Raw genomic sequence first — 23,407 nt, 5'->3', positions numbered from 1 at the left:
CTGTAATAATCCACTACAGCTCACACATGTGATGTGCTCAAAATATAAGCATGAAGAGCTAATGCTTTCATGATAACCATTAAAAAGATTGTAAGTTGAAAAGATACCACAGAGAAAGTTGTCTTTATGGTGTACAAGGAACATCAAGCAACGCTATGGACATTTCAGACAAATGCATCTAAAGTGATCAATTTTTCCATGAATTAAGGCAGCAATTTTTTAAAGCCATAATAAAACTCACACTTCCAAAATATAAAGTTGAGAAGGGGAGGGAAGTAATTTGTGCATAACTAGCGACACTGGACTCCTTGATGGCACGTGTAAAAAACTATGATACAGGCCACTCTAGGAAATAACACACTTAAGGACAGCACTGTTGAAGCACTCAATGGTTTCATACTCAGTTGAATAAAATGCAGGGTCATACAGCAACGCCCTCCCCCCACAACCCTGTTCTTTTCCCGAGTTCACAGCTGATTTTGGTCTTTTCAGCAAGATACCAGAAAGCAAAAATATTGACAGATTTAAATGGAATTATCTGATGTGGCAAAAGAGCCTTTGAGGACCACAATTGTTTAGAAGACAATTATATTGTCAAGAGCAGAGTAAAGCAGAGGTTACCTACTTAGATACTACTATTATCCATTATTCCTTTCCTTTGTGGTATCTTAGAGCCCATTATTACTTTCCTTTAAAGTACCGCAAAATAAGTCAGCCTGTCCACATGGTCAGTTAACAGCTGTCCTGTGTTTTCTGTCTTGCCTTAGAATAAAGTCAGTGGCTGTACACACTTTACTTTCTTGCCAGGCAAAACATTTAAAGATGTCCCCTACCTCTGCCTTTCAAAGCAAGCTAATCCCCCTATTTTATTTACCTTGCGTTTTCACTTCCCTTCCATATGCACAGCGGTAAGTGGTTTATAGATCCCTTTCCCTTTGACACACACTGTATTGGACTGAGTTTCCACCACATTATTGTATTCTGCTACCGCTGCCTTTTAGTCACCAGAATTCCCTGCTCAACTCCCACGCCTCCCAAAACATAACTTTCCTATCATTACATTTAATAAAGAAATTTTAGTTTCTGCTCTATCTTTACCTGTACATTTCCAGTGGGTATTATGGCATAAGCACAGTTCAAAAGTTATCCTTACAGACCTGAGATTGCATTCCTTTTTTTTTCAACCCAATTCTCTTCAGAATTGCTCCTACTTTAAGAATTGCTTTACGGGAGAGTGTGTAGGGGTAGGAGAGACTGTTTCCACAACTTGTCAGCAGTCAACACTTGTATCGTAAGCAAGAATACTGTTTTTTCTCGTACAAGCTGATATCCAATGAGTCATCATAACATGAAAAATAGGCTAAAATAATTCCATCCAACTGCATAGAAAGGCCTTGCTTGGTTATCTGAATCCCATGACCACCTCAGCAATGAGAAAAAAAATGTACTCTAATGCACCAATATGTATGCACGTTTAAAAGGTGAAGGAAGAGCCGTCTTGACCATCCAAAAGGAAAATAAACACACAAGGAAAACTGAATGGGTATGAAGAGCCACTTAACTGTACCTCAGAGTCTGTCTGTACATCCTCTTATTTAAAAAGCAGCCATTACTCTTCCAGTCCTCCCACTCCTTTCTGACCTGAATCTCCTCATAAGAGCCTAGGCCTACAGAAAAAAAAGTCTTTGACAGTCATGCAGTTGTTTTTAATCGTTTGGGTATCTATTCATGTCTTTCCTCAAGTGCAGTTTGAAAACAAGCATAACTGTATACTTTTAGTATAAGGAATATTGAGTAGTTTAACTTGCATTTAGGAAATAAACAAATCCATCTCTTTTTCTGGAGTTAACACAAGAACATGACCAGCACAGCTAACACACCTGAGTTTTGTTTTTAACAACGCCCTTGTTACCATCACGTTTGTGCACTATATTTTGCTTCTCCCATTCACAAAAACATCTTCTGTCATAAAAGTATATAGTAATGTGCAGTATAAAAGAAACTGGTTTGAACTGTCAAATGGCATTTACTCAGAAATATGGTTATACATTGAAATCACAAGAATAATGCTTTAATTGTTCTGTGTTGGAATAGGAGGGGAAAGAAAAAGTTAAGACTGTTTCCATTTCCATATACAAATTTTATTTTAATACCTGTATTCTAAGTGTACAGATACAATGACCCATGACAGACCTTAAGATCTGACCACATAGAAAACTGAGTTCATTTTGTATTAGAGACAAAGTTGAAAGGACTTCAGCAGATGACAGGAAGCTTCCCCATTTTCTCTCCAAGAACAACCAGGATCCACCATATTTTTGGTCCAAGATGTCTGCTTTAAGTTGGCAGCTGACTCTATGAACGAGTGTATTTACCCCAGATGTGCAGCATAAATACAGAAGCAATAAAAAGAAGACTCATGACCAAAACTGGAACAGGCCCACTAAAAATAAAGAAAAAAATGAATTAACATAAAAAGCAAAAAAAAAAAAGTCTGCTTTGTCCAAAAGCCAGTCATTACCAGCCAAACAAATCATCAAATCATTTGCAACTGTAAGAGAAAACTTATTCCATTCCCACAGAAATACCATAAAATGCACAGAAATGAGACAGCCACCTTGATCAAAAAATTGCTGCTGCCATTATGCTTTTAATGATAGTTACGTAACAGGGTACGTAAAACGATAAATCACAACAACCACCCCCCGCTTATTTAGAACTTAACAGTTTGTTACTAGTCATCACTGCAGAAAATTATCATCTGTATTTACTGAACAGAGATGTAGTAAGATACAAGAAACAACAGAGTCCTCTAGCGGCTAGTCAAATTTTGGCCTAAAATTCACATTAGCATTTTTTTCCCCCACAGAGGTTTTACTTCATTCAAGGACAATGGCAGCAGTAAAGGAGATGGGGCTTGCTGGTTGTTTTTTGTTTGTTTTTTTTGTTTTGCTTTTTTGAAAGAGATAATACAGAATGTCAGAAGTCAGTCAGTCATAAAATCATTACCTAAAGTGTACAATTTAACAGATTTCTCAAACTTTTTTTCCTTCTCACTTTACCTATTGTTTAGAAACTGCATAGCGACGTTTTTCAAGAACAGTTTAATCTCAGGGTGCATATTGAGAGACTAAATTAGCTGTTTCACACTGTTGTGACACAACAATTAACACACACTATGACAGGCACTCAGCACTGCTTCGTACCACTTACTTCATACCACCTTGCATCAGATTTATAATGTTATACTGGGTGAAACGCTGTGAATTCTCTCAACCAGCCTTCAAGCCACACCTCACAAATTACCCTTCAGGTTACCATCTACAAGGAGGTAAATGTTACTTGAACACAAAGTGAAACTCAAAATTGATTGAAACAATTTACTAACAATTCTCTACCAGATCAGAATTGTCATCTTCCCTTGCATTCTAGAACTCAGTAATAACTGATCATGCTTATTCTTCTTTGAGCATGGAGAACTGTGAACGCAGATGTAAACCACTTAGAAAGTAAACCAACAACACAACGTGCAAAATAAAAACTTTGCAAGCACAGTAACTATACAAGCAGCCCCTATTAAGGGGCTTTCACTAAGCAACAGAACTTACTCTGCAGTTTTACACATACTTGAAGTTTAGGTCCTACAGAAACAAGCATGATACCAGTTGCACAAAAAAAAATAATTTGAGCCTTTAATGGTAGCAACGTTTAAGCTACTCTTTGCCTAAGGCACACAGATAAAGAGAAATCTGTTTGCCTGAGAGGAGCACTACCAACCAGAACAGAGTAAACGGAAATAAGCTGGGGGGTGGGGGGTTGTTTGTGTGTTTGGTTGGTTGGTTGGAGTATGCAGGTTACATTGCTCCCACTACAGAAAACTCAGGCTTCCAACACTGGCGTGGAACTCGCTTCCCCCAGACAGCCTGCTGAAACCCTGGAATCCTCCTGCAAACACCTGGATCTTCTCATCTCACCATGCCCACACAGTTAAATAAATAATAAACCTGACTTAGGCACCTCTAAAAATCTGGTGTTGTGCCCTTTGTAAGGCTACATACCACACATCCGATTTTATGTTATTATGGCTCCACAGCAAACACTGCCTATAGCTCTTCAAGCAGTAAAGTTTTAAGATAAGAGGAACCACAGGTATCAAGTACCACAAGAAGTGAACTGAATTTGGTTTTAGTCTTCTTTTCAAAGCACCAAATACTCATGGTAAGTATTAAACAGAAAAATAATCGTATCTCACTCTTAACCAGATTTCCCACAGCTCCTTTTGCTAGCATTGTTTTTAAAGATGCAAAATATGCGCAACATCTTGTTGTTAGAGAGAAATGTACTTTCCTGAGACAAAACACAGGACATTTCATCTGCAGCAGAGTAGTCCTGATCGTGACTAGCATGAAATAACCTATTCTCAGATGTCTTATGTATTTTTCCAAATAATTAAGTGCTCTTATTTTAAGCACAGGGAAAAGAGCAACTCCCTTCCCCCAGAAAAAGAAATCTCAGGCTAAGCTTCTATAGTGCTTTACGCAGAAGCAATCACAGCTTCTGCTCAATCACTTAACTGAGGCAACCACAACCTATCTATAACCCATTTTCATTTTTAAGCCTACTGAAATAGGACAGAGATCATAGCAATGGGACGGATGATACAGCAAACAAAAAGCTGTAAGCTAGGAAGAAAGATGCTCCCAATGGGAACAGGTTGCCCAGAGAGGTTGTGGATGCCCCATCCCTGGAAGTGTTCAAGACCAGGTTAGATGAGGCCCTGAGCAACCTGATCTAGTGGGAGGTGTCCCTGCCCATGGCAGGGGGTTGGAACTGGGTGGGCTTTGTGGTCCCTTCCAACCCAAGCCATTCTATGATATGATTCTATGATTATGGTTTAGAAAATGTTACAGCTAGCGTTCAAGTGATCTGTAAAAGTGAGGTGGTTTTACAGATGTTTCATCCATTAAAACCCTGGCCATAGAGCCACCCATGGTAGCTTGCAAAAAGCACTCTTCCAAAACCTTAAAACTCAGAACCACGGGTTTGCAGCATAAATAAGAGGGGAAAAATCTGCTTATTGACCTGCTTGTATTGACGGTTAGCACAATGCACCACTGACCACAGACTGACCACTCATCAGCAAAAGGAAAACCAAAAGGTTCAGAAGGAAATCTACTGTAGTAAAGCTGCACTGACAGCTTGCACCACTGTTTTGTTGAAAGAGTTCTACTGAACAGTAGAATGTGTTTCCTTTTTTTTTAAGCTTCATTTTATTCATTTTTTTTTAAATTAAGCTTTAGTAGACCGAACAATACAGAAAATATGTGCCTTGATTTCTACACAGACATGCCCTAAAACACTACTCTCGCTCATTTTCTTTTTATTGTCTTTGCCTCGCCTCCTCTCTGGATTCAGAATGGACAAACTAAGACTGCAGCAGCAGCACACCAGTACTTTTTAGGTTGTTTGCAGTAGCCTGTTCGCTAAAACTATTAAGCACATATGAAAATGAGAACAGAAGATAACTACAGAGGAAGGATGTTCTTGGAACAATCACTACCTAGACTACCCGTGAGCTCTTCTCCAAACATTGTTCCTACAAGCAGCCGCAGCCATCTTAAGGAACCCCAAAATAAAATCCTAACGGATTCTAGAAAAAAATAAGTAACTGGTGTACCTTTGGGTACCCCCAAGTATATTGGGGGATAAAAAAACCTACAGGCTGTGAAGAACCCTACAAGAAGCACGGGCTCACACTGAGGGTATGACTTAGCATGTACCCCTACCAGCTGACACGCTTCCTCCACGTTTGCCACCCCAGTATTAGGCTGCTAAGCTAGGTTGGGAAACTGACCTGAATGATTCAAACTGTCCCCAGACTAAGAATGTAGGCTCTCTTTACAGCATAAGGGATTGGAAGGTTATTTGTTTAGCAAGCTTAGCTAAAATAAACTTTTTTTTTTTAAATAAAAACACATGAAATTTTGCAAATCGTTTGACACACACAAAAAAAAGTTTGTGTGGCAAATCTTTTATACCATGTTCTCAAAAGGGGGTGAGGTGTCACAACATGCATATTAGAAGAGGGGAAAAAAATATATATATTTATTGAGACAAACCAGCATATATTGTAATTGTTCAACTATTTATGATGCCTAAATTCACCGCAACAAGTAACTTTTCCCGATTTCAAAGAGAGCGCTTGGAGTCTCACAAGATCAGCTGAGTCTAGGCACTGACAAAACAAAATTTGTATCTACTTTTAAAAAGGAATTATGAGTTTAACCGCTCTGTCTCTAAATCTACAGGCTAAACACTAGATTTCCTGCCAAATCCACCTAAGCAGCCCCCAGTTCCGCTTTCCTCCGCAGGCTGCGGCGGCGATCCCTCGCTTCGCGCACCGCAGGCCCCAGAGCTGACGTGTCCAACCCCCAGGCCCCACTCACACTTTGAGGCCCGGCGAGTCCTCGGTGTAGAAGCGCCACATCCCGCCGGTCCCCGTGGACGTGGCACGGCCCGCGCTCCTGGTCCCGCAGCTGGCATTCTTCCTGCGGGGCACACCGGGGCGAGACAGACAGCCGCACCCGTTAGAGACCCACGCCCGCTACCAGCCACCCCCCACGCACCCCAAAAAAGCCCCTCAGGGCCCGGGCAGCAGGGTCCTGCCCGTTACCCGAGCCCTCGCCCCCCGTCAGCCGCCCCCTACCTCTGCCTGACGGTGGAGCCGGCGGCGCGGGGGGCCACGGCTTTGCTGGGCGAGCGGCCGGAGGTGCCCACGTTGGTGGCGCTGGGGCTGGGCCCGGGCTGCGGAGAGAAGACGGGGGAAGGGGTGAGAGGAGAAGGGAACGGGTGAAAGGGGAAGGGGGGCGGCGGGGAGGGCGCCCCGGGCAGGGGCTGCCCGTGACGGCCGCGGGGCGGCCGCGACCCCTCACCATGATGGCGGCGGCGCTGCTCGGGCGCTGTGCGCGGCCCCGGCGCCGTGCGCGCCCCCGCCCTCCGGCCCCGCCCGCCGCCGGGCGCCAGAGGCTGACGTGGCGCTGGGGAGGCGGCCGCCGACAAAATGGCGGAGCGGGAGGGCGATGAGGAAGGGGGGGGGGCCCCGTCCGTGTTCTTCCTGCACCCGGACCTGGGGCTGGGCGGCGCGGAGCGGCTGGTGGTGGACGCGGCGCTGGCGCTGCAGGCGCGGGGCTGCCGGGTGCAGGTGTGGACGGCTCGCTACGAGCCCGAGCGCTGCTTCGCCGAGACGCGGGGGCTGGCGGTGCGCCGCGCCGGGGGGTGGCTGCCGCGCAGCCTGTGGGGCCGCGGGCACGCCGTGTGCGCCGCGCTCCGCATGGCCGTCGTGGCGCTCTACGTGCTGCTGCTCAGCGGGGAGCGCGTCGACGTCTTCGTCTGCGACCAGGTGCGGGGCCGGCTCGTGGGGTCCCCTTCCCGGGGCCTGCTGGGGGTGGGGAGGCTCCTGGAGAAACCCCAGCGTTTGTGGGGTGGGGGGGGGGGGGTGAGGGAGTGGGCGCTTTGGTGCCCTTCTCTTGAAAAGCGTTGGTTCTTGGGTGACGGCTTTCAGCTCACCTCTTTGCCCTAACACAAATAATAAATATTTTATTCTATTTCTCGTGGTTGCACTAGGTGTCCGCCTGCATTCCTATTCTTAGGCTGGCCAGAACCCGCAAGAAGGTTTTGTTTTACTGCCACTTCCCCGATCAGCTTCTGACCAAGAGAGAGTCGTTCCTGAAGCGAATCTACAGGATACCGCTTGACTGGCTGGAGGAGTACACGACTGGCATGGCAGACTGTATCGTTGTGAACAGCAACTTCACTGCTAACGTGTTCAAGGAAACGTTCAAGTCCTTATCTCACATAAACCCAGATGTCCTCTATCCGTCGCTCAACATTGATAGCTTTGAAACGATAGTTCCTGTAGACATAGCTGAGCTGATTCCTAAAAAGAAAAAGTTCTTGTTTCTTTCTATTAATAGGTATGAGAGAAAAAAGAATTTAGCATTGGCTCTTGAAGCTTTGCATGAGCTTCAGGGAAGACTTGACTCTCATGACTGGAATGAAGTTCATTTGGTTATGGCAGGTGGCTATGATAAAGCAGTTCTGGAAAATGTGGAACACTACGAAGAGCTAAGGAGCATTGCAACTAAGCTTAACATTAATGACCATGTCACTTTTCTGAGATCATTCTCAGATGAACAGAAAATCTCTCTTCTTAGTAACTCTGTGTGCGTGCTTTATACGCCTAGTAATGAACACTTCGGCATTGTTCCTTTGGAGGCAATGTACATGAGATGTCCAGTTATAGCAGTTAATTCAGGTGGTCCTTTAGAATCCATCTTAAATAATGTTACTGGATTTTTGTGTGATCCTCTGCCGACACAATTTGCTGAGGCTATGGAAAAGATTGTGAGAGATCCTCTCTTAAAGGACGCAATGGGAGCAGCTGGGAGAGTCAGAGTTACGGAAAAATTTTCCTCAGGAGCATTCTCAGAACAGCTGTACCAATACATATGCAGATTAACACAATAAAATTATATTCCCATATTGCATTTTATACTTTTGTATCTGTGACTTGTATAGGGGGCTAGTGTTCAATGTGACTGTGATGACAAACCCAGTACTTGTGAGTTTTCTTGTTATATTTTGTACGCTGCCTTATGTCACTTGATTTAAAAAAAAAAAAAGTGGTGGAGAAGAAAATGTTTCTTATTGAAAGGTTCAGATTTTCATGTTTTCACCAATGTATGAACTCTTGCGTGCAGTACCTTGGATAAATGCATTGTTCAAATGGCAGTGAGTTACTAGGACATTATTGCATATATTACTTCAAGACTGGATGGTTAACTCAGTTTACAAAATACACATTTGTGCAGATAAGCACACCTTTATTTTTCTGTAAGACTTTCAAATTTGGATCATCAATAATTTGTAAGTGAAAGACCTCGGCTATGGTATGGACAGGGATTGCACAGTCCAACTGTGCATTAAAAAAAATAAACACCATTGTTAGGGATATGAATGGTGTGTCATTTTTTAAATAGCCTTTTACTGTGCCTTCTAAAATTGCATCATCTAGTCACACTGGGAATCATAAATGAGCAAGTAGGTGTCTGAGCAAGAGAAAGGTGGGATAACAAAACCAAGGCCATTAAACTACTTGAAGCAAAAATGTTTGTCCTGAAATTCTACATCAGTGCAGATGCTTGGTATGCTTAAGGGTGTAATTTGAAGAGTTTCTGGTTTATAGAAGCTTAAATGATATTTATTGAACGTTTCATTATACTCTAAATTATAGAAAACACATTTATAAAAGATGATTATCTGAAATGTGTAATAAAGATGGATTTTGTTTTGCCTGTTTTAGTGATAAGTTTTTGGTAAAATATTTCTGAATAGTTTAGCTGGGGGACAGTAACCACACACGTTTCTCCCAAAGCAGGGATTTGACGTGACAATTTGACTTTCTTGTTGGTTGGTTGTGTTTGATTGTTTCCAAGTGTAAGACTGCGTTTTAAGCAAGGAATATCTTTTTCTATCTACCTCTTTTTTAGCACGTCTGTATTGCTTGGTTGTTGGATTTCCAATAATACACTGTTATGCAATTCATACAGTTGAATTGTAAATCTGAAAATGGACTGAGTAACAATAGTTTCCCTGTTTTTTTGAAGTCCAGTATTTTTTGAAGTACTATTTTGTGGTCTGCATTCCATGATTTGCTTTTAAGAAAAAGTTTTCTGAATTTTCACATTTTGTACTTCCCAGCAGAGACGGAACTGTTTCTGTTACTAAGGAATGTAACCAAGGTCTCAGTATAAAGTTTTTATTTAAAGTGAAAAAAAAAATCCATGAAGAAATTCTGTCCTTGTCTTCAGGAAGTTGTGATGCTATAATGGTTATACATCATGGCTTGGGAGCAGGTGATCTGATAGGCCTGATTTCCAACATTTCTGATCTAATGAGAAACACTGGCAAGGCCTAATCTAGTACGTTTGCTGGCTATTCCTATATTTGTGTGCCTTCCCTGCCCCTTAATCCTTGTAAAGCAAAAGTTTTCTTAAACCTTTATGTTAACTTTTCAGGGTGGATGTTGCAGTGACTGAAGGGCCTGGAAAGAAACATGAAAATTATCTGGTTATTGATGTTAACACGATGACATACTTGGCCTGGGTTTTAAGCTGCAGTGAGACGGGTTGAGATGGTTGGAACTGATTTGCATGGCTAGCTTAATTTATGTTACATTCTCCTTTCCAAATTGCACAGGTGTTAACTTAGAACCTAAGGTACATCAGTGCACACCTGCCTGTCTACCTGCAGGGGTAGCTCTGGTCACAGATCCTGTCCTGGTTCCAGCATTCAGAAATGAGGCCCTATCTTTCAACACAATTCAGTCCTGGAAAAAAAATAATAATGCTGTAAGGAAAGTGGTGTTAGTATTCTGATTGCATCCTGTAGGTCAAGGAGAAAGCAGCCCATCCAACGTCCAGCAGGAAAATGTGGTTACCCATACAGAAGATTTGCTCTGCCTTTTCAGGCACAGAAACAGGAATTTTCTGTGAAGTGCCAGTGGTGGAAACTCTGTTTCAGGGCTCTGGCTTCACCAACAGTCACCTCTACCTCTGCCCACTGATGCAAGAGCTCCATTTAATCATAGAATATCCCAAGTTGGAAGGGACACACAAGGATAATAGGGTCCAACTCCTGGCTCTACCTAGGACCACCCAAAACTCAGACCCTATGTCTGAGAGCGTTGTCCAAACACTTCTTGAACTCTGTCAGGCTTGATGTTGTGACTGCTTACCTGGCGAGCCTGTCCCAGTGCCCGACCACCCTCTGGGAGCAGAACCTTTCCCTAACGCCCAGCCTGACCCTCCCCTGTCCCAGCTCCATGCCGTTCCCTCGGGTCCTGTCGCTGTCCCCAGAGAGCAGAGCTCAGCGCCTGCCCCTCCGCTCCCCTCGTGAGGGAGCTGCAGGTGACCATGAGGCCTCCTCTCAGCCTGCTCTGCTCTGGGCTGAACAAACCAAGGGACCTCAGCTGCTCCTCATATGTCTTGCCCTCTAGACCCTTCACCATCTTTGTAGCCCTCCTTTGGACACTCCCTAATGGTTTTATGCCCTTATTATAGTTTGGCACCCAAAACTGCACACAGTACTGGAGGTGAGGCTGCACCAGTGCAGAGCAGAGCAGGACAGTCCCTTCCCCTGACCAGGTAGCCGTGCCATGCCTGATGCAACCCAGGGTACAGTTGGCTGCCAGGGCACACTGCTGACTCATACTCAACTTGCTGTTGACCAGAACCCCAGATCCTTTTCCCTTTAAGCTCAAACTTTGGCCTTCAGACTCTTCCCTGCCCTTTCCCAGCCCTTTCCTTCAGGCCTTGCCCTGTGCCCTGCAGCTCCTGTTGACTGGAAGTTATGGATTGCATTTGGATTTGACCTGTCATCTCACATTTACCTGATGGTCACTGACTGGCCTGTGAACAGAACCTCTTACCATCACCAGGCTGACAGATTACCATCCCCTGGCCTGTGAGATCACTTTCCCTGCATGATGCGGCATCCCTCAGCTTTCAACTGTTGTCCCTTGTGGAGCAGCCCCAGTCCTGCTGCTTCTTGACAAGTAGCTTGGGTCTTCTCAAGCTTTGATCCATCACGGAGCCTGGCCCTCAGGTTATAAGCATCTAGCCCTCAAGGCTTCCCCTCAGCTGCACGTTAATCTCAAAATCCTGGAGGAAGCTATAATGTGTGTAGAGATGTGGCACAGCCGTTCAGGTTTCTTGAAAGTCTCTTGCTCCCCAACTTCCAGAATCATTCACTGAGGACTGTGCATGGAGTGCAAGTGCTCAGCCAGTGCCTTACTTTATACCAGTGTAGCTTTGTTTCCTTTCTACTTCCTCTCCTCCTTTTTGGAAATCCCACCAGTTTGGTAGAAGGGATGATGCAACATGTAGGAAATGGTTTTAAGGAGGAATTCATCTCCTGTTCTCTGTTTCCCGTATTTGCACATCCTTCCGCCTTTGTTTAGAACCCAAACACACAGAAAGATGCCAAATAAAGAGCATAGTCAGAAAAATACAGACAAAGTACATCCAGGGGTACTACGTGTGAACAAAGGAAGGCAAGAGAGATGGTTAGGATTTAGAGTTTCTTCACTTACAAATACTGTGGGTTGTAAAGTGGAAACCTAGCTTTCCTTGTTTTGTTTATTTTTAATACCTATTATAAACAAAATAAGCCACAAACAAATCATTTCATATGCAATTTTTTTACACACTCTTTTTCAGGTTATAAAAAGAAATAGGAATAACAAGGGTTTCAGGATTAAACCAGCCTGCTATTATTGCTTTTTCCCCCTCTCCACACTCTTTTCCTCTTTTTTACTATTTTACACAACATAAAAAATTTATAGATTTTAACGTTTACATGGAGTCTATAAAAACCTCATGCTACATTATCATATTGCTAAACTTTATTCCTTTTTATTATGGCTTTATTATTCTCTCTCATGGATGAAATGACTGATATTTTATTTTGAATTGTAATTTATTATACAGTTAATATCACAGGGGTATTTTTAAGGAAACAATAACTGTAGAATACTGACAAAATATAGTATTATGAAAGGAGTATATTCAACAGCATGAATGTTAATACAAATAGCAGAGAAGGAAATAGACATTTTAATTATAGTTACCTTTATCTGCATTTATGGTGAATGTAGAACATGTGACCCAAAAAGATATAAATCGGAGGTTAGTCTCTGTTGATTTATGGATGTGCGTTTCTCCAGTTATTTTAGTTTCTGCCAGTTATTTTATGCACAAGATTAACTGAGTTGATTCCAGATTTTTTCACTGTTAGTCATATGGGAAGACCAACAAGTTTCACCTTATGAACTCTGAGACAAATCTATTAATATCGTGGTATTTTTATGACTCCAATTTCTGTGCACTGAAAGAGAAGAAAGATATAATGACTGAGAAAAGGAAAGTAGAAATCATTTGAGTAAATGAAAGTAGAAATCACTTGGAGTTGTTTTACATGGAGAAAGGGAGCACAAGTTGCTAAATTTCAGAACTTTTACATAAGATAATCAGTCACTGGGAAATTAGCCTTCAAACAGCCTACACTACAACTACAGGCACATATCATTTTTTAAATTTGTGAACTTTTCCCCCTCACAGTTGTACACACAATCTCTGCACCATATAGCAAGATTTTCAAGACACGAAACAAATGAAAAGCTATCTTCAATTACTTCTAGGCTAAGGAAAAAAAGTCTTGGTGGTGCTTCTAAGTATTTACAGGTATGTAAAAATCACAGGTGCATCACACCTCTGAATTACTGTGGTCTCTCTTGGCATTTTACTTTCAACCAAGGAGAGTGGAGCCCAAGCAGAACTCTTGTGGTTATGGTGCAGGTAACGTGGCAGTAGAGTGAAGATGCCTGATGTTCTAATGGGATCTCATCAGTGATGAGGGAGAATGAAGCCATCTTTGGTCCTGATGTAGGAAACAGCACTCAGGCTAGGAGGAAATCCAGGACCACCTCAAACCCATGCTATCTCAGTTTCCCTCCAGTTAATCCTTTTTCTTACATCGCATCACCTCTCCAGATCCAGTTAGGATAGAGTTAGACTGTCAGGGAGCAGCAAGAGCTGGTTGATCACCAAGGGGCCAGGGAGCCAAGAGCAGTGCACAGTAATGAGGTGGGCATCCCACAGAGCAGGCCTGGGGATGGCAGGATGTGGCAATTACTGAGCACAGCTGATGCACAGCTGTGAACTTACCTCAACAGAAAGGGAACCAAAAGGTTCTAAACATCAGGAAGCACTTCTTTTTTTTTTTTTTTTTTTAACTGTACAGGTGACTGAGTAACAGAACAAGTCTCACAGAAATGTTCTGGAGTCTACCCTGGAGATCTTCAAAAGCTGCCTGGACACGTTCCTGGGCAACCTGCTCTGGGTGGTCCTGTCTGAGTTGGGGAGTTGGACCAGATGACCTCCAGAGGTTCCTGCCAGCCTCAGCCATACTGCGAAGGTAGCCTGTGCTCGAGATAAATGGCTTTAACAGTCCAGTAGATCAATGGGGTGTGTAGCTCTACTTCTCTGAGTTAATCAAAAGACTGTAAATACACCAGCAAACATGGTACAACCCAATGGAGTGTACAAAATACAGATAACAAACGGGAAGAGCTCTGAAGGGAGCTATGGGCTTGAACTGGTTTCAGTTCTCCTTCCCAGAGACTGGGAACACCCAGCATTGTTGTGGTGATGTATTATAGAGATCAGTAATAGGAATCACATTTATGTTGTGACTCAACTGTATATTACAGATGCAACATTCTGCTGAGGATGATTTGTACCTGTGCTGTCATTTAAGTGCATTGCTGTATCACTCTGATAGACCAAAATCCCACATAACTTCAAAAAAGCAGGTTTGGTATTCAACATGAAACCCTCTATCTATAGAATATCTAGAAGAACCTGGCCACTCAGTGTGAGACCCTGACACAAGCTGAACTGAAAGACCACGTAGCTGGATGTGCTTGTAGTGATGAGGCAGGTCTGAGGTCATGCTGGGGTGCCAACCTGCAGGTCATGGTCAGGGTCAGGGTCAAGATCAGGTCCAGCGGTTGTATCAAGGGTCAGACGCCATCTGGAGATTACTAGGCAGGTCCACACTGATGGTCAGAGCAACTGAGGCATCTCGGTGTGCTCAGGACAGTGGCAGACTCACAGTGGCTATGTCTCCACTGTCAGCCAAGCAGGTGGCAAGGTTTGTTTCTCCACAGTGGCAGAGGAAGAAGACAAGATGATGTTTTGCTCCATGATGCTGCACAAGCAACAGCAGGTGACCGCACAAGGAAGGGCAGTGGAAGGAGATGCGTTTCCAACCTCATCAGCATGGTGTTCTCCTTAGCAGTGGCTCCCAAGGAGTGTGACGTGCTGGTGGTTTCTTCCTCCCCAGTTCAGGAGAAGGAAAATTCGTTCAGGGTAATTTTTTTTTATATGTTTGCTAACAAGTATTTATGCTTTTTTCTTTCTTCGTGGCCTTCCAGGTTACTTCCGAATTTACTGTATGTGGTGAACATATGCTAGATAGTATCCTGCTGGATGTCACGGTATGAATGGAAATTATTTGCTACTGCTTCCCAGGCTTCATTCTGTTCCTTGGCTTTAGACCCAGATAACCCAGTGCCAGCACTTCTATTTTAAACTGGTATTTGTGCAGATATTCTAGCATCAAAAAATGAAACACTAAATAGAAAAATACAAAAACATTTTTCCTGATCTGTTGATTATGCTGTTTCCTCCTCTGCATGGTAACTCTGTGTTAACATTAGCATTAGACTCCATGGCCTATAGGTGTACTGCAGGCAAAAAACAAAAGCATAATGTCTTTTTCCTCGCAACATATTTACATTGTGGAAAGTCTTTGTAGGGTGCTAAAATAACACGAAAAGCCAAAAGCAGATTTAAAAAAGGGTTAATCAGACAGGTTGATTTAAAAAGTTATGGTCCAAATACAGTAACTGCTCAGAAAGCCCATCAATAACGGGTTGTTAGGAGATGGAAACTATATTAGACAACACATAAGTAATACTAGACATAAGCATTTTCTTTTGCCCACTCCTGAAAACGGAATAGGAAATGAAGCAAACCTTTGATAAGTATTCATACCTCTTCTCTTCTAAGGCAGAACCACTCTATCCCTAAGTACCCCAAACTATGGAAAAAGGGACCAAGAAGACATCCCAAGAACATATACAGTGTTTAAAAAACATGAAAGTAGATAACTCCCTTACTGAAACAGCTCCTCTCCCAGGAAAATTTGTGCTAGTACCTGTTCTAATAATACAGGAAAGGATACTTTCTCACCTATTCCAGCAACATCTCATTTTCTGAATAGATGTAATCTTTCAACACTTTAGTGTGACTTCAAGACAAGAAACTTTCACTTTTAAGTTAATAAAGCAATCTCTGACTTACTGTGAACAAAGTGAATTGTATTGCAAAACATCATCAATGAATTTTTGATCACTAAAGCTGTATGAAAGTTCATGACAGATGACAAGGTAACATTCCCCAGCTGAAATTCTCATGTTCCTGTTGTATTTTGTATTTAAACTGCGGTGTTCCAGTCTCAAAATATTTTGTATATATGCAAACACACTCAGTGGAAATATGACTCTAAGTCATAGCGAGTGAAAGATGCCCAGTCCAGGCTGTCCCCCAAAGTAATAAAAATGCTCACATAAGTTTATTTTCTGCCTATATATTCTTATAGGGAATTAATTTCCTACAACTTTGAGATTATCCAGTTCTTTATAAACCTACATTTCTAGAGGCTGAAATTAATTGATATTACAGTTAATTTATTATTCTATTTCATTATTTAGATTAATTCAAATTAAATTTAAAATGTTCCCTGCAGTGAGTAATGGCATCCGCCATTAATCTAACATGGAAATTTAACCTGTCTGCTTAAAAAAACTTTCATACTTCACAGAGGAAAGAGCTTTTGATTATGTACCTGCTTAAATAAAATTAGGCAAAACTAATTCTAACTCTTGCAGGTGAACGAGCTCCTCAAAAGTATAATTTCAAAAATATCGGTTGTGGTCATCTCAAACAAAGCACCTCAGCAAGGGTTGAAGATTTTTAAAAGATGAATGGACGGCAATCCAGAAGGACTGGATATCATGCATCAATCTGATAGGAATAAGCGTTAACATTCCTGCCTTTAGAGTACACAAGAAGCCAGTAACTACAGTTGTGGAAGATTCCTTGATCCAGTATTTGGTTCCTAGAATAAATATTGTTCCCAAAAGCAACTTAAAGCAAAATTATGTAGTTGGGCAAAGTAGACTGTTTCATATACTTAGGACTTCGTGCAATTACCAAGAAGTCATTCACTGTCCTGCTAATCCTTATAAAAGGACAAGAGAAAGTGAATCCTCAGACTGCTGTACACAGAAGAGCTGCAAATTTCACAGAAAGATCCATTTTGAAGAAGCAGATCCACTGCACACAAAGCAAGCACAGAAAGTATTGAAATAAATTGCTAATAAAAATGACTGGGGAGATACAGAACAACCTGAAATAAAACACTGTGTGAGGATCTTCTTCAAACTGAGACTCAGGAGAAACCAAAACTTCCACAGGAGATCATAACAAAGGCAGGATTTTCAGCAAGAAATGTGCTTTTCTCTGAGCTAGGTAACTTGTTCATTGTACCAGTTTTCTAAAAGGCATTTTTCTCATTCAGATAGAAAATACACCCCAATTACATTCATTTCTTAAGGAACAAACTTGAAGTAACAGCAGTGAATAGAACGATTTACATGAAATTTTCTTCATAGTAATAAGAATCAGAATTTATATAATGTTTGCACATACATTCAATTTGTTTTAATGAACTGAAGGAAGGCAAAGCCTCTTCAGCTGAATTCCAAGTGGATAAATATATTCTGTTTTAAGAAAGTAATTGCTATAAGATCTTATGAACTCAGCTGGATACAGTAATATGTTTCATATCTTAATATAGGACCCGATATAACTTCACTTTGAGCTGCCAACCATGAAATATTTTTTATGTGCCGGCAACATGATAAGAAATGCTTTGTACCTGTTGAGGAGTGGTCCAGAAAAGAGGAAAAAGCACTTTAGAAACAAGCTGTATCGTGTTGCCAGATACCAGTACACATTTCACTGCAATATTGCAGTTGCTTGAATGGAAACTCCCCTGGATAAAAAGCAGATGATAAACAGGCAGGAAGATCAACTTCTTTTACAACTTAATTCAAATCTCCTTTCTCTTGCCTGCAGGACCTCTTCTAGTTTTCAGCTTTCTTGTTCAGAATCCTCGTATATCAGATTCTCTCACTCAGGCAAAGAGCAAGGTCATTTACAATGGCAGTAGAAAGTTGATTAGAACAAATAACAAAGGCTGTAGTTGCAGTGAGTTAAAAAACTTTAAGACCATTAAATAGACGAGCAAAACTCAGACAGAATCTACTTTTGTCAATAGACTCCCACAGTGTATTTCAAGACAAGCATTTCCTTTTGATAAGTGACTCTACGTGTTTCCTCCACCATAGTGTGTCTAGGCTCAAAGTTTACCATAGAACTGTGCTGTTAATGAGTAATGCACAAAAGGCAAAGCAATTAATTCCTGAGGTGCTAGCAAAATGACAGGCTATGCTACACGTACTCCAGAGCTTTACAAGCTGAGTAAAGTATCTAAGTTCAGATATGAAACTCGCACCTCCCCCAACAATTCAAATTACCATTACACTGTGGGCAGGGACAGGAAGGATAAAAATAGTTTTTTGTTTTTTTTTTCCCTTTGCAGTGCTGTTTGCATTCTCCCAGTACCAGACTCCCTTTGCTAATTTCAGAGAATATTCCAACCCTTACAGAGGGAAAGAGAGGGAGAAATGGAGGAGGGTGGGCTCACAGCCAGAAAGTTATCCATAGACTTTCAGATGATACCTCATTTAAGCTCATGAAACTCACTTTCACATGAGTTGTGACATAACCGTGGCAGGAGCTGACAAGTGTCAAAATCTCACTGAGGAAATAAGATTTAAAGTCCTATCCTGCTGTACCCAAGAGCAGCCAGCAAATATTGCACATCTATCCTGTTTTTTCCCACAGCACTAACTCTCCTCAGCAGTGTCTTCGGCACTCTAAAGGCATGTCCAATTCACACTTTCGCTTCGAATAGCTGCTGATATATAAACCAAATTCTTCATGGCTTTCCTATAGAGGTGGAACACTTCTAAATATCACTCTGCTGTGGAGAATAAAGAGTTACTGGATCCTCTGCTGTCAGGACTGGGGTCCACATCGTGACTTTTCCTCCGTCTGTGCCACAAATAGAATGAGATGGGTTGAGGCTCTCCATTTGCTCTGTTAGACCAGGCTCAGGAGATGTGCACAAATGTCAAACTGGATGTGAAGTTTGGGATTTTTTTCTTCTAATAAACCTCTTTTTGTTCCTGCCTGGGTTTCCTCATGAAAACTGCCCCTCTCACTTCCTTCCAATATGAGTAACTGGAAATGCGCACGTGGGCAAGCCGCACCCATAGCACCACCATCAGCCCCTGCTGCTAGTTCCAGGTTTGGGGACAGGGGGGATAACCCACACTCACCATGGTAGAATCATCCGCTCAGCAGAGTGGACACTTGACCGCTAGTCTCAAAATCCACACCCACCTCCAGATGGGCTGCTGGTTTCTTGCTTTTGCTCAAAGCAGGCTTTAAAGGAAGACCAAGGGGCCATTAGCAGCACATTCCTTACACGGGAAAAAAAAGACTGTCCCCTTTTACACAGTTTGTGCTACAGTCCTCTTTCCTGGTAATTCCTCTTCACCCTTTGGCTGTGTGACAGAGTAAACACTCTCCTAAGGAGTCAAGCCAAGGTCCACAGCACAGAAAGATAGGCAATATGCACTGAGTCGGGGCAGTACAAGGCAGGCCTTCTTGGCAAGGAGGGCTCTATAACACACAACAAATACCTTCCTGCGGAGAAAAATTTGCTTGTAGGATTGATGAGGGGTTCTACAGAGCAGGCCTGACATAGGAAATAAAAAAGTTCTGCAGCCTGTGCCTGCCTCACAGGGGACTTTCAGAGAGGAAGATAAATGGTGAAGGAAAGAGGGAAGAACATAAGGCAGGAGTAGATGAGTTCTGGATCAGTAACAGGTGGTAGTAAAGGAGGGAAGGCTGTTGTGAGTCCTGATAAAGGAATTCACAGCTTTATAAACACTAGATTAATGCTTTTCCACACACTGGTGCCATCTGCACAGGAAGGCATGGGCACTGTGAATGGATCTCGTTGCTGTCTTGAAGTCATCTCATATTCCCTCTCTGCTTGCTAATGCCCTGCTGAATCAGTGATAAGCATCCCTTCCTACAGCTATAGGCATCCTGCAGAGGGCACATCCATCTGCAGGGCATGCTGCTACCACAGTTTGCACACAATGCAAGACAAGTAGGGCAGGCAAGTACATTAGGAGGGTCTATGTTGCAGCATTTGAAGAGAGGAAGAGGGTGGCTCTTGAAGCTCTGATTCATTCCCAGCTACTTAGCACTACAGGCAGCACCTGGGACCACAAAGACCCCAGGATGTGGGCAGCACAGGCTCCCACCAGGCTGCTCTCTCATCCAAGTGAGAAAACACATAGATGTGGTCAGAATGATCCATCCATGACTGCACAACCTGCCCACAGTAAATAGCTTGTCCAGTGGCTTATCTACAGCCACCAAAGGCAGCAGAAATCTCTCATTATTTATTGTTAGTACCTCATGATCTGACATTTAATTTAAGTCTTCCACTGTGTCTTGCCCAGCAGCTTTAGCATTATAAATAGTGAAGCACTTTCTTTCCCAGTTAAGAACTAGCCACAAGGATTCAGATCTAGTTTGATGAACTTTTTTGTTTGGCTTGCATTCTGTTGTCATAAGTAGGTGATACTCAGAAGTTTACATGCGCTTCTGTTATGAGGAAAGTTATCTAACTGCCAAAGCCACTACTGCTTCAAGGCATCTATCGTGTCCAGCCTTGATGGGAGATACATTTCCCTAAATAGAGGGGTGAAGTAGTTTGTTTTGTTTACATTTTCAAACTTCTTTACAAACAGCTTTTTTTTGAGATTTTTTTTTTCTCTGTTATGAAAGCTTCTTCAGTGCTTGGTGTTGTGTCATAGAGAGCAAAGTGTGCCCTCAGCAAATCCATGTCAAATATCCCTGGTTGCTTTCTTGTTCTTCACATGCTCAGATGCAGATCCCAAGAGGACACACTCCATGATCTTCCCAGGGACGCTTTCACTCTCGGCTTTTCTCATTTATCTCGTAGGCACAACCATACCACACCCTAACTCATGCTGCTCTAATTGTCTACTCTTCATAGTATCCCAGATGCCATATTACAGTTATTTGTAACAATGACAGTAAGCTGACTCGTCAGGTTCAATCAGACCGTACTCAATCTCCAGCATAAATGTAAGTCATATAAACATGTAGCTTGGATTCTCAAATCAGAAAAAGCTAATGTCAAACCTCATCATCTTTCAGATGCAAAAACTTACTTAGAAACAGAAAGGAAGAGGTTTTCTTTTCATGAAAGAAAAAAGCTTTCATGGCCTAGAAGTGTCTAAATGACCCAGCCACTCTTATTGTTCCAAGGAAATCTCTCAGCCTTTTATAAGCATGGCCTGAAACCTACCCATACATTGTGCAGCTGGAGCTGAGAAGTAAATCAGGCCATCTGGTCTTCAGATCCCTTACCCATGTAACAGATTGGCCACTTTGTCATTAACAGCTTTTCCAAATGACCATAAAAGCACTTACAGCACTTACACTTTCATAGATACTTACTTGTATTAGCATTTGAAACCTCTTTATATAAACATATATAAACATTTAATGTTTATTCTGTGCTTGTTATCAAAAATCCCCAGTCGCATAATATATGTGGCCTCAAACTTGCTGGGAGATAGGAAAATAATAATACTTTCAACTTACAGACAAGGAGAGGCCCACATATTTTAAACCGTCTGTGGTTAGCTTTCATCTTCAGACAAGACTTCCCTTTTCATTGCTGAAAACTGGACTTCGTTTTGGACCCCTGGACCCTGCAGCAATGACCACAGACATGCATGATTAGAGTGCAGTCCTGGGACACAGAAGCTGCAGAATGGGACATGAGGAAGAGAGCCGACAACCCACGTGGCAGAGACCACCAATACACGTCCTTTGTCTTAGGCTGTAGACGGAAGGCATCACAGCCTCCTTCTCTGCTCCTTGTGGAGCTGGAACCACCAGGGCTGCTCTAGGAGCATCAGCTGGACCAGGTCCCGTGACTGAGGGAGCAGCTATCCTGAGGGTGCTAAGCCATTCTCAACTGCTCAGCACTTACCCTACAGCACACACTGTACCATGGGCTTATCTGTGTGGCACCTGGGAACTAAAAGAGTTTCTTCAGATTATATGTGCTTACTTTGTATGTGCTTACTTATATGTGCTTACTTAGAATCATAAAATTATTAAGGTCTTGTGGCCAAGAGACCCAACGGTATCCTGGGGTGCATTTGGAAGATTGTTGCCAGCAGGACAAGGGAGGTGATCCTCGCCCTCTACTAAGCCCTGTTGAGGCCACACTTGGAGTATTGTGTCCACTTCTGGGCTTCCCAGTACAAGAGGGATGTGGAGGTACTGGAGCGAGTCCAGAGGAGGGCTACGAAGATGATTAGGGGACTGGAGCACCTGTCATACAAGGCTGAAAGAGCTGGGCCTGTTTAGCTTGGAAAAGAGAAAACAGAGAGATCTCACCACTGTGTATTAATATCTGAAGGGAGGTGATCTAGAGGATGGAACCAGACTATTTTCAGTTGTGCCCAGTGACAAGACAAGAAGCAACAGGCACAAACTGAAGCACAGGAAGATCCATCTGAATATGAGAGGGCACTTCTTTACTGTGTGGTTGACAGAGCACTGGAACAGGTGCCCAGTGAGGTTGTTTCCTTCTCTGGAAATATTCAAAACCCATCTGGATGCCATCCTCCATGTGTTCTAGGTGATCCTGCTCGACAGGGGGGGTTGGACTAGATGATCTTCAGAGATCCCTTCCAACATCAACCATTCTGTGATTCTGTGATTCTCTAACACCGACCCCTGGGGAACACCACTGGTGACCGGTCGCCAGCTGGATTTCACTCTGTTCACCACCACTCTCTGTGCCTGGCCGTCCAGCCAATTTTTAAACCCAGCAAAAAGTGTACCTGTCCAAGCCATCCTGCCTAGGTCCCATGCCTCTGTCCGGTTCATTTCCATGCATGGGTCTGATGCTGCCGTCTGGTTTACAGCCATATCTGGGTCTCACGCTGCATTCTGGACAACAGGCAGGCCTCTGCTCCATGTCGCTGTCTGGCTGATGCTCCTGCCTTCACCCCACGCCACCGTTGTGCCAATGGGAAGGCCCATGCCCCCAGGCGCTGTATGGTTGAGGGGACGGCCCATGTCCCGTCCCATTGCAGTGCCAATGGTAACACCAGGGCCACTCACATACGTGTCTGTGGGCTGCACGCCAGAGGTCCCTAGAGCACTGTTGTCTGCTGTCGTGCCACAGGCGGTATGCCTCTGCCCATGCCACTTCCCCTTCCCGGCAGGTGCCTTCCCTCTCGCTGTTTCCTGGGGCTGCATCTTTGTCCCCCACACCGAGGAGGGCTGCCACTCACCTTCCTGCTTCTGGGCTTCTTGCTGCCACACAAGTGGCTGTCAGAGGGCCTAGAAGCTCAGCAAGTGGTGGGCCAGCTGCAGGGGGTCCTGTTTTATAGGACCCCGAGCAAAGGTGGGGCAGTGGTGGCCACTGTGACCTCAGCAAGCTTCTGTGATGCCCAACGTGA

The 23,407-nt window shown here is 43.1% G+C and overlaps 2 protein-coding genes across 2 annotated transcripts; one reads left to right on the top strand and one right to left on the bottom strand.

The window, feature by feature from the left end:
• Window positions 1–2,119: 2,119 nt before the first annotated feature.
• On the bottom strand, window positions 2,120–6,998 carry SEC61B (SEC61 translocon subunit beta). The gene is made up of 4 exons (XM_083824534.1): window positions 6,933–6,998; window positions 6,707–6,804; window positions 6,447–6,548; window positions 2,120–2,443 (listed from the first exon to the last, which is right to left on the bottom strand). The coding sequence occupies exons 1-4, from the start codon at window positions 6,933–6,935 to the stop codon at window positions 2,356–2,358; spliced, it is 291 nt and encodes a 96-aa protein (XP_083680660.1). The 5' UTR covers window positions 6,936–6,998; the 3' UTR covers window positions 2,120–2,355.
• ALG2 (ALG2 alpha-1,3/1,6-mannosyltransferase) lies at window positions 6,998–9,355 on the top strand. The gene is made up of 2 exons (XM_083824532.1): window positions 6,998–7,399; window positions 7,624–9,355. Exons 1-2 carry the CDS (start codon window positions 7,061–7,063, stop codon window positions 8,524–8,526), a joined length of 1,242 nt encoding a protein of 413 aa, XP_083680658.1. The 5' UTR covers window positions 6,998–7,060; the 3' UTR covers window positions 8,527–9,355.
• Window positions 9,356–23,407: the final 14,052 nt, after the last annotated feature.

The sequence above is a fragment of the Anser anser genome, assembly GCF_964211835.1.
Source record: "Anser anser genome assembly, chromosome: 2".
NCBI lineage: Eukaryota > Metazoa > Chordata > Aves > Anseriformes > Anatidae > Anser > Anser anser.
Note: the sequence above shows the minus strand (reverse complement) of the source record. Positions and strands in the feature narration are given on the sequence as shown.

Coding starts and splice junctions, on each gene's coding strand:
- SEC61B (XM_083824534.1), bottom strand. Junction 6,549..6,706: donor GGCTCCACCGTCAGGCAGAG/GTAGGGGGCGGC, acceptor TGTGCCCCGCAG/GAAGAATGCCAGCTGCGGGA. Junction 2,444..6,446: donor GACTCGCCGGGCCTCAAAGT/GTGAGTGGGGCC, acceptor CTTTATTTTTAG/TGGGCCTGTTCCAGTTTTGG.
- ALG2 (XM_083824532.1), top strand. CDS start 7,061: ATGGCGGAGCGGGAGGGCGATGAGGAAGGGGGGGGGGCCCCGTCCGTG. Junction 7,400..7,623: donor ACGTCTTCGTCTGCGACCAG/GTGCGGGGCCGG, acceptor TGGTTGCACTAG/GTGTCCGCCTGCATTCCTAT.